Genomic DNA, 11,509 nt, shown 5'->3' on the forward strand with positions numbered 1-11,509 from the left:
TCCAAAGCGTGTTCATGCAATGATGTCAGCTTTCTTAAAATCTGAACACAACACGCATGCACCGTGATGCTCTCGTGAACACTTGTGCGTTGTGTTGACGCGCAAATCTGAACGCAACACGCATGCGTCATGAAGTTCTCGTGAACGCATGTTGAAGATCAATATTTTTGTAAGTAAAGGGGTAAATTTTTTTTTTGTGTGTGCAAACAAAGCACTCCCGTCCTTTCATAAAATTGAGTTTAAGCCACTGGAGTCACATGGAGTACTAAATCTTTTTCCTAACTTTCTGGACCTTGGAATTTCATCAAAAATATCTTAGTGTTCCGAAGATGAGCAAAGGTCTTACGGGTGTGGAATGTCACCAGGGTGAGTAATAAATGACAGAATTTTCATTTTTGAATGAACTAACCCTTTAACAGTGTGGTTAGTGAAATTTTCTGGGCAAAAAGATCTAATTTCTAGGGTCAGTACTCAGTAGTGTAGCGATGTGAAGTGTGTCACTTTCAAACCAAGCAGTTTACTATTGGTCAATGCAGTGAATCTGTGTGACCAGCTTGACCAACCTGAAAAATCTGTATGAGGAAATCATTCGCCCTCACACAAAATTCACAATTTCACACGCTAAAAAATTTCAGAGCAGACAGAGTTGCCAGGGTTGCAGTTTTCCTGCCCAATTGGGCTATTTTTAAAATGAGGTCGTGAGGAAAAATTACAGAGCAACCGGTTGCGTTTTTTTTACGAGTTTTTTTTTTACTTATATATATATATATATATATATATATATATATATATATACCATGGCTACGGAAGAGGATTAGGGCCAAGCAATAATAAAAAAAAAAAAAAGTTTTTTCTCGTAATTTAATGAGTTTATTCTCAACATTTTATCTCGACTTTTTTCTCGAAATTTAATGACATTTTTCTCATAATTTAACGAATTTGTTCTCGTAATTTAACGACTTTTTTCTCGTAATTAATGACTTTATTCTCAATTTTATCTCGACATTTTTCTCAAAATTTAACAAGTTTTTTCTCGTAATTTAATGTTTATTCTCAACATTTTATCTTGACTTTTTTCTCGAAATTAAGACATTTTTCTCATAATTTAACGAATTTGTTCTCGTAATTTAATGACTTTTTCTCGTAATTTAATTACTTTATTCTCAACATTTTATCTCGACATTTTTCTCAAAATTTAACAAGTTTTTTCTCGTAATTTAATGAGTTTATTCTCAACATTTTATCTCAACATTTTTCTCAAAATTTAACACGTTTTTTCTCGTAATTTAATGAGTTTATTCTCAACATTTTATCTCAACATTTTTCTCAAAATTTAACACGTTTTTTCTCGTAATTTAATGAGTTTATTCTCAACATTTTATCTCGACATTTTTCTCAAAATTTAACAAGTTTTTTCTCGTAATTTAATGAGTTTATTCTCAACATTTTATCTCGACATTTTTCTCAAAATTTAACAAGTTTTTTCTCGTAATTTAATGAGTTTATTCTCAACATTTTATCTCAACATTTTTCTCAAAATTTAACACGTTTTTTCTCGTAATTTAATGAGTTTATTCTCAACATTTTATCTCAACATTTTTCTCAAAATTTAACACGTTTTTTCTCGTAATTTAATGAGTTTATTCTCAACATTTTATCTCAACATTTTTCTCAAAATTTAACACGTTTTTTCTCGTAATTTAATGAGTTTATTCTCAACATTTTATCTCGACATTTTTCTCAAAATTTAACAAGTTTTTTCTCGTAATTTAATGAGTTTATTCTCAACATTTTATCTCAACATTTTTCTCAAAATTTAACACGTTTTTTCTCGTAATTTAATGAGTTTATTCTCAACATTTTATCTCGACATTTTTCTCAAAATTTAACAAGTTTTTTCTCGTAATTTAATGAGTTTATTCTCAACATTTTATCTCGACATTTTTCTCAAAATTTAACAAGTTTTTTCTCGTAATTACTTTATTCTCAACATTCTATCTCAACATTTTTCTCAAAATTTAACACGTTTTTTCTCGTAATTTAATGAGTTTATTCTCAACATTTTATTTCGACTTTTTTCTCGAAAATAAACAACTTTAATCTCGAGATGGTTTTATTTTTTTGTTATTGCTTGGCCCTAATCCTCTTCAGTACATGGCCACAGAAAAAGTTAATTATGGAAATGAAAGGATAATAGGCCTATATGTTTTAAGGCAAAAACTGCCATACCATTTTATGGGTGGCGATGTCAGCATATTAGCCTACATTTTTGAGTGTTATTCACATTTATAGCTCACAATTTAAAAAAATTATCATGCAAAGTGCTAAAAATTAAAATCAAAGACAGAGAGAATTAATAAGAATTAAAAGGCTACCAAATAAATAAATAACTGAAGAGGAATAAAATACAGATTGAAAAATGAAATATATACATACTAGCCTACATAAAAACAAGTCTAGTTGAAATCATTCAAATGAGATTTAACACAAATTAAAAAAAAATTCTATTTTAAGGCCTTTTATGGGAATCCTGAAGCTGTCAACTGTGATTGGACGGGGGGAAACTGGGCTAGTTTTCATTCCTTTTGGGTGGGTTTTAAGTCGGCTTTGGGTTGGAAATATTTTAAAGATCTGGCAACCCTTGGAACAAATGTAAATGTGACTGCTCCTTTTAGTTGCAATCACATTTAAAATCTTTATGGGCGAAGTACAGTCATTTCAATAAGAATCCATGTGATCAGAATTTCACGTGAGGGTGAAAGTTTTCCCCACAGATTTCACAAAGGGTTCAAATTGGTCATCAAGTTGATGAACAGAAATCTGCTGGTTTGAAAGTGACTTCTGTGTGAGTGGTGCTTCATACATCGCTGCACTATTGACGAGAGAAAACAGGCCCTTTTCGCTAAGATTTTGCTAATGTGACAGCAACTTAGACCGCTACCTAGTCAGTAGACAATATTCCTCCTGTCTTGTTTCTTGATGAAGTACTGGGAACAGAGCCAAGTTTATTTTGATTTCAGTTGATTTATAATTCATATAAGGATTAATCATGCCTTAATTTGACATCAAATGTGGGCGGCAAATATTTAGTTACATTGCCTGTATGATGTTACTGCTTCATTTTGATAACGATGTTCCTTTTTAATCAGGGTGATGTGGCTTTATTCACCGTAAGCAAGCACTCTCGTATTCTGGGATCCAATTCGCAAGGGCACAGTGAAGATCTCCTATCAAAAAAGCAAATGCTGAAATTGCACATTTGCCAGAGGAGTTACTCTGTCCCAGTTCTACCAAAGGAATTTGAGTAAATTTCAAGGAAACTATAGGTAGAGTGGATAACATCTCAGTTTCTCTGTGGGTGAACCATCCGTTCAGCATTGGTGCAGACTAGAACTGACAAGCTCTGGCGGGTCTTTAATTGACTCTCAACACAAGCAATCTCTGGAGCAACGCACATCACCGATGGACCAGCCAGTGCCGCCAGTATCCTGGCTGGAGATCGATGTGGATTTGGGCTTTGCCCTCTTCTTTCTCTTTCTTCTCTGTCTCTTCTTGTTTGTTACTGTCGTGCGTTGCGCTCAAACGGTTGTGGATCCGTACGGAGCCATCTCCACCTCCACCTATCAGGAGGAGCAGATAAATAACTGATAGCCATTGTGATCTCGCCAATCTAACACACTGGATGAAACGCAAAGGATTTTATGAAAACTACATCTATGTTCAGAATGGAAGATTATGCATTATGCATTGATGAACAATTGTCAAATTCTCTTAGTGTATTTGTCACATGACATCATTACATTATTTTAAACATGAAGGTCTGTGCTATGCCAGAAATTAATAAAATGCTAATTATGTCATTATCCAGTTATGGCCAAATGTTTGAAGAAACTGGAAATAGAAGGCACTTTAAGATTGTAACATTATTTTGTGTCCTGTTTTCTATTTGCATTACATTTACACTTTTACATTGCATTTAGATTCATATCAGACACTTTCCTAACAAAGGAACTAAAAAAAAAAAACCCAGAACAAATCATGTTGCTACAACACACTGTGCTACCTGCTATTTTTAGGCTATAAATAAGCACAAGGAGCCAAAGGGATTTTTCAGAAGTCTAGGTTGGAGGTTCTTGCACACTACTACACTTTGCGACGTCTGACAGGCGCCTTGGGCTACTGTACGTGACTAGACACTTAATGAAATACAGACTATGTGATTATTGGCTTTGGTGCTAAAACACCGGGCTCGTCCGGGATTTGAACCCGGGACCTCTCGCACCCTAAGCGAGAATCATACCCCTAGACCAACGAGCCAGTATGGAAATAAATCTTTGTAACATTTACCTCCGTTTACACGACTTATATTGTGGAATATCTGAGGAAAAAACGGACGCATATACGCTAAATTTGAAGCTTTTTAGCAGGCAGCTGTAAGCCTGAAACGCTAAACCTCACATTTACTCTTATACTGTTAACGAGAGTGTTTGAGTGACGATGACCATGAAAGATGCAGTAGCTTATAACAACGTATTTGTGTTTAACGGGCTTGTTAGAGCACGTTTCTAAACCTTAGAAAATATTAGCCTAGATTCACTGGCCTAATACAACTTTCAATTTAGTTTCATTTTTTAATCTTGTTTTGTATTCTAAACAACCAACAAGCAATGTGTAGAAATCGTTTTACACATATGCTGGATTGTAACATTCTCCCGGTTTCACAGACTAGGCTAAAATGGTTAGTTCAACCAAAAATGAAAATAATGCCATTTATTACTCACCCTCATGCCGTTCCACACCCGTAAGACCTTCATTAATCTTCAGAACACAAATTAAGATATTTTAGTTGAAATCTGATGGCTCGGTGAGGCCTCCATAGCCAGCAATGACATTTCCTCTCTCAAGATCCATAAAGGTACTAAAAACATATTCAAATCAGTTCATGTGAGTACAGTGGTTCAATATTAATATTATAAAGCGACGATCAAATATTTTTGGTGCACCAAAAAACTAAATAACTTATTTAGTGATAGCGATTTCAAAACACTGCTTCATTAAGCTTCGGAGCGTTATGAATCTTTTGTGTCGAATAATCATTCGGATCGCGTGTCAAACCACTAAACTGCTGAAATTACCTGACTTTGGCTCTCCGAACCCCTGATTCGACACGTTGATTCATAACGCTTCATGAAGCAGTTTTTTTAAATCGGCCATCACTAAATAAGTCGTTATTTTGTTTTTTTTTGGCGCACCAAAAATATTCTCATCGCTTTATAATATTAATATTGAACAACTATACTCACATGAACTGATTTAAATATGTTTTTATTACCTTTATGGATCTTGAGAGAGGAAATGTCATTGCTCCCTATGCAGGCCTCACGGAGCCATCGGATTTCAACTAAAATATCTTAATTTGTGTTCCGAAGATTATTGAAGGTTTTACGGGTGTGAAACGGCATGAGGGTAAGTAATAAATGACAGAATTTTCATTTTTGGGTGAACTAACCCTTTAAGCTATTACTAGACTAAAATGCATGTTTGAACTGAAAGTAACTTGCACTGACATTTCTTAAATTGTGCCATTGTTTTGTCTCGATGCACACAAGTAATGTTTTTCCCCCTTTTTTTCCCCTGTGAAACCGGGCCTTAGCCTAACAAATAAAAGTAAAAGTATCCTTTTGGAATAAATCAAATGTTTCTAGTATGATTATGTTAATAATTACATTTGTAATTGTTTTCAAATGATAATCAATAGCCTATTCATTACCAAACTATTCTTTATCACGTTTATCAAGGTAAAGGCATTTACAGGACAACACTGTCACATTTTAAATACTCTCTTTTTTTAGGGGAATTTCATTATGCCCAATCAAGTAAACTGAATTTGTCTAAAGCCACTTTGGCTGCATAAGTGCTGGTAACTTCTACTATCTGAATGGGGTTTCAGCTCTTCAGATGGGCAGGCATTGATCAAGCTGTCTCACATACTGAGAGGCACTCTACCATTTGAGCCAAATCGTCTACACATGTACTAGAGATCTTTCAAAGATTACTGCCAAAGCAGGACAGCCTGCATAAATTACCTGACCACAATTCACTTATCTGATGAAATACACCATGGCCCGTTTACCTCAGGTTGTTTTGAATAAATTCAATGTGCTAAAGATAACCAGACCAAAATAATAGGCAATTATTTTCAACCCGCCCAACATTTTCTCTTGAACATCCTATTTTACATTTGGTTAACCCTGGGCATGTAGCTATGCAGGATCAGCAAACTTTTATTATTCTATTATAGGCAAACTCCCCTTGATCAGGAGCCGCTACAGCATTTGCAGCCAGTGACCTATGATGCTTCCCAGCTGCCAGTGTCTGAAGTCTCTGGGTGGCCACATCTGCAGACACTTGTCTCTCATGATTAGCTGGAAGCAAGCAGTCTTGATTTCTCCTAAGAGTTCTGCTCACTTCATATGTCAAGTATGCTCTATTAGCTAGTGTACTTCAGATAGCCCTAAGAAGACACTCCCCATCACCAGCTGCAAATTCAACCTCAGAACTTTTCCCACCTCATTACACCCTCCTCATTAAACAGTTACTAATGAATAATACTCATATCAGACTTATAAATCAATGCAAGTGTATTATAGGAATAATAAATACCACAGAAAACAATACCATGGTATCGAGTTGCCTATGCCACAGAATTTTGAGCCCTATACAATGACTATAGTAGGCCTACTAATAATTGTCATAATCATTCACCAGGATATTTAGCCTTCATGGTATTTGAAGGAACTTCAAAAATAAAATAGAAAGGTAACCATGAAATATATTGTCTGAAAAAACCCATGCAGATACCATACTTTTTAGGAGGCTATATTTTTGTTTATACAATCATTTTAGTAGTAATTAATAAAAAATAGGCTAAAGCTAATTTCACCATATATTTAATTTAAATCCTTATTAGGTTATTCAGCCTACTACAATATAACAGAATAACACTCAAAAATAGGGAGAAGAAAGAAAAAGAAAAACAGCCCAAGGGAAAGAATATTCACAAAAAAATAGCCAATATGAAAATAAAACAATACAAATACATAAATAAAGTAGGCTAATACTTGTTTTATATCTGGATTACCTTCTGTTATTGACCTCATCTGCCTCTACCAACATGTCCGCGCTCTACGTCCGCTGACGCATTTCCGCTCACGTCCGCGCTCTTCGGATGATATTCGTCTGTTTCCGCTTGGAACTTCCTTTCTGGCAGCGGCTTAATCTTCGCCAACATGCCAGTGAGTACCAGAGAGCAAAAACATGTCAATATACACCTCTTATAAGTCATTAAGTCCTAAATATCGAAGCGCGTTCACGAACATATCCATATTACTGACCTGAGTGTGCGCGTTTCCGCATGAACGAGAAGATGAACATAAAAACGAGTGTTTAGTCTTGAAGGGTTCGGCAGCGTGCGTTCGCGCTCTGCATCAAGATGGCGGCGTACATAGAATAGAACAAAACATGGACGTTTAACTGTAATGTGACGCACGTTTAAGTGTCGATGTGTTTATACAGTCTGACATTATCCAATCATAATTTTAAAACTGCTAAATTGTTTAAAGCCTACACTTGAGATGTTATTAATGACTAAACGTTTCCATGCAGCTCTCTGAAGTTCCTTAAACGAACTGAAAATTATCAAGGCGCAAGGGCTTTTAAATGGCTGCCTCAACCTAGTGAGCTGCCTATCTAGACAATATTTTTGGGCATCTTATGTAATGCCCAATGATGCTGTGTGGTTAGGCAGCTCCCCATATTTCATTACAAGTCTATGCAAAGTAAAATTGCTGGTCAAATGGTGTTTAAAAGCAGTTTTCTCATGCAATACCATGTTATTTATGTAAATAGCTCGCAAAAGACTTGCTGCACCCCACCCCTGAGGAGGAGAGGAGGAGGCACAAGAAGAAGCGTCTCGTACAGAGTCCCAATTCTTATTTCATGGATGTCAAGTGTCCAGGTGAGTGTCCTTCACATAATCAATATCCTGTATGATTGTACCTGTCAGTGTATGGATGGTCTTAATCATGTGTCTTTGTGTCTCTCTTGTGTATCAGGATGTTATAAGATCACAACGGTGTTCAGCCACGCACAGACCGTCGTGCTTTGTGTCGGTTGCTCAACTGTGCTGTGTCAGCCCACTGGAGGCAAAGCTCGACTCACAGAAGGTTTGTTTGTGTTTTTAGAAAACCTAGACAAGTTTAGGAGCAAAAGTGGAATGGAAAAATCAAATAAGCTGTTTGGTTGTTTATCGCAACATGTTATTGAGTAATGAGGGTTTTTGTTATTCTAATAATGTTATTCCCTTAAGAAATGAGGTTTGACATTAACTGTAGTAGATATGTTTTTAAAAATAAAGCGTTACTTTATAAAAATCAGAAACCTGAGGCATATGACCTAAGTGAGTTGCGTATATCTGATAGGGGGAAAAAATGCTGTTTTTTGAAATACAGCACATTTAAAATACTTATTTCATACTATGCTTAAAATTAATGTATTGGACACTGTAGCTTCCATTAATATCAGTATAAATATTAGCCATGGTGTTAACACTGACACAGTATTGTAAATGGCATTGAAGTAAATGAACGACAGACAGTACTTTAACGGCGCCTTTCCACTGCATTGTACAAAATGGAACGGCTCGGCTCGCTTTATTTTGGTTTGCTTTTCCACTGCAGTTTAGTACTGCTTTAAAGTGGGTGGGATTATAGACTGATCATATAGAGTGTATGCATTGATATTACTTTCCTGCCAGAACACCCTCCCTCAGCTGGACTGAGTGGCAAATGAGCTGCATGACTGGATTTAATAGTGCAAACTGCGAAAACACAAGTAAAACAAACAATTTCACTAAAGGTTGGGCTCATAGTATCATAGTATAGTATATCATAAAATCATAGTATTTATAATTTATGCCGACGGCGATTCATATCGATATTGAACGCGATATTGCGTGGCTTATCAGTGAACTATGGCGTGAACTGTCGTTAATGGAGGAATTTGCAGCTTTACTCGCAAACTAGAATTCCTGTTTATCAATAAGTTGAGAATCAGACCCGTTATAAACCCAAATACACTCAAATTTATTACATGAATTGATAAATGTACTATCAAAGCAGTAATAAAGATGTTTGCCGTCATAATGATGACCGTAGCGCACACAAAAGTAGTAACCGTTCCGTGCTCAGGCACGGTTGGCACTCCCACTGCATGCGAACCGCACTCGAGCCCAACCGAACCATGCTCTGGCACACCTCTTCAAAGCAGGCCAGGGCCGGCTAAACGAATCACACCCGGGCACGGAACAGAGCGATTATAATTGTCAAACGAACCGGGCTTTGGGGTTCAAATGTGCTCAGGCACGGTTCAGAGCGCCTAGTGTGAGTACACCCTTAAACTATTTAAAAACACCCAATTATGCAGAATACAAGATTGTAAATATTTAATTGATGAGTTGTCAATACAATATATAGGGTATGGTTTTACCCCAAATTCCAGCATTGTGACACAAAATGATAACTGATAAAGGATGAAATCCACGTTTCTCTGCCTGGAGTCCAGTTGTTTCTGTGAAATGCAGTGATTCAATAGCTTTTTTCTGTAGCTTTCGGCAGTCTGTAAAAATATACCACAGATTTCTTGTCAAATCTATTTGTACAGTCAGTCGCAAAGCTCTTTCCCATTTTGGATGTTTTGTTATTTGCGCCATTCATGCTGAAATCCAGTGCTGACACTCAGCGGGTATAACCACAGTCACAACGGCCGACGGTGACGTCATGTGCATAGCCTCTTTAGATGCGCCACCTCTACTGCCGTGGATCTGATCCTTGTCTACTGACCACTATACAGCCATTTCTTTTTTCAAGTTGATTGCTATGGTCACTTAAAAAAAGGTTGTGCAAACAAATGATACTGCGGTGGCTGATACTGACTGTTTAAATCTAACGAGTTTGGTGTCTCGTGTTTCAAATCCAATGACGCCGGTAGTGACGATTCTCTCTGACCAATCAGGGATCTGCAGTGTTTATGCATCCCATTTAGTATCGGTACGGCACACTTGGAACCTCAACCGAGGTGGTACTATTTAAGCGAGTCGTACCGTGCCAAAGCAAGCCGTCCTATGCAGTGGAAAAGCACCATAAGTTAGCAGCTGCTGAATAGCACAAACATTATTTTGCCTCTGACTTCAAATAATGACAGATTAAAAGTTTTTCATTGAGTATGACACCATTTGCAGTCTTCATTGTGAGTTTAGATGCTGAAGTTCCTAACTCATAGTCATTGATTGTTTGCACAAGCTGATTTTGTCTATGATTTGTGGTTATTGCAGTAATACGGGGGTTTTGATGTGCATGATTTTGTTTCTGAATATTCATTGTTGTCATAGGTCTGCAGTTCATTATAATCTCTCTGATATCTTGCATACCTTAAAACTCTTGCAAATATTTATCTGATGGTAACCGATACTCAGCTATATTTTAGATGGATGTTTGAGGTTATTGTGATTCTGCTTTGGAACAGACTTTTATTTGGTTGAGTCCTGATGATCTTTGTGTGGTTTTGTGCTGGCAGAAGTAAAGGGAGATTAAAAAGCAAAGGTGAAGTGTAGTTTTCTGTAATAAAATGCCTTCTCTTCCATCATAATATTTTGATAACTTCAAGTAAGCTGTTCATAGGTTGAGTTTCCTGAAAAGCGTAAATTCTGTAGCTCTGTGGTGGGATTATATTTGTCCAACTAATAGAAGATGTGGTAGTGCTCTGAAAACCAATTTTGCATCAATTGTTGCAATCTTTGTTTTTCATTTCATTTGGTGCTGCTAAAGGCACAGAAATTATACTTCACAGAAGAGTACAGGATAACAAGAAGTAATGCCTTCCAAATGTCTGAGGGCATTGTGGGGTGTTCTTCATGCTTTTGTTGTTAATGAGCTTAGCGGTTGTTTTTATAATGACCTCTTTTACTTTCATTCCTTCAGGGTGTTCCTTCCGGAGGAAGCAGCATTAAGATCTTTTCTGGATGCTTCCTCGGAGAGAGAGAGAGAGGGAAAGAGAGAGAGGGAGGAGACCTGCCGGCCTCAGCGACAGCAGCCTGATTTTATTCAAGCAAGAGATGAGGAGATTGAGAACCCTAAGAGGTCTGAAGAACTGACCGGAATACCCTCCAACCTAGTGTCTCTTTTTCTCTCTCTCAATAAAATGTTTGGGCTACAATGATGTTGTTGAGTTTTTTGTTCAAACGGTCATGAATTAGTTTATCAGAATTCTATTTTGTACTTTTACATTAACAATGTTAATATTCTGTTTATTAAATAAAAGTATAAATCTCATCAATTTAGTGTTTCTAAACATTTTTACCAAAGGCAGTAATAATTTAAACAATATTTTATTTGTGAACTAATGTTCAGCTTCTCTTTTTAATAGTTCACTTATTTTCGGATCTTCAGTCATC

The 11,509-nt window shown here is 36.4% G+C and overlaps 2 protein-coding genes and 1 non-coding gene across 3 annotated transcripts; 2 read left to right on the forward strand and 1 right to left on the reverse strand.

Annotated features, from left to right (window-relative positions):
• The first annotated feature begins 1,809 nt into the window (after positions 1 to 1,809).
• LOC137002251 (cortexin domain-containing 1 protein-like) lies at positions 1,810 to 4,022 on the forward strand. Its single transcript, XM_067361795.1, has one exon. It carries the CDS (start codon positions 3,463 to 3,465, stop codon positions 3,646 to 3,648), a length of 186 nt encoding a protein of 61 aa, XP_067217896.1. The 5' UTR covers positions 1,810 to 3,462; the 3' UTR covers positions 3,649 to 4,022.
• Positions 4,023 to 4,245: 223 nt separating this feature from the next.
• Positions 4,246 to 4,317, reverse strand: trnap-agg (transfer RNA proline (anticodon AGG)). Its single transcript has one exon. It is a non-coding gene; the product is annotated as a tRNA-Pro (tRNA).
• Positions 4,318 to 7,248: 2,931 nt separating this feature from the next.
• On the forward strand, positions 7,249 to 11,271 carry rps27.1 (ribosomal protein S27, isoform 1). The gene is made up of 4 exons (XM_067361794.1): positions 7,249 to 7,295; positions 7,909 to 8,017; positions 8,115 to 8,225; positions 11,037 to 11,271. Exons 1-4 carry the CDS (start codon positions 7,290 to 7,292, stop codon positions 11,063 to 11,065), a joined length of 255 nt encoding a protein of 84 aa, XP_067217895.1. The 5' UTR covers positions 7,249 to 7,289; the 3' UTR covers positions 11,066 to 11,271.
• Positions 11,272 to 11,509: the final 238 nt, after the last annotated feature.

Source organism: Chanodichthys erythropterus, chromosome 15 (assembly GCF_024489055.1).
Source record: "Chanodichthys erythropterus isolate Z2021 chromosome 15, ASM2448905v1, whole genome shotgun sequence".
Lineage (NCBI taxonomy): Eukaryota > Metazoa > Chordata > Actinopteri > Cypriniformes > Xenocyprididae > Chanodichthys > Chanodichthys erythropterus.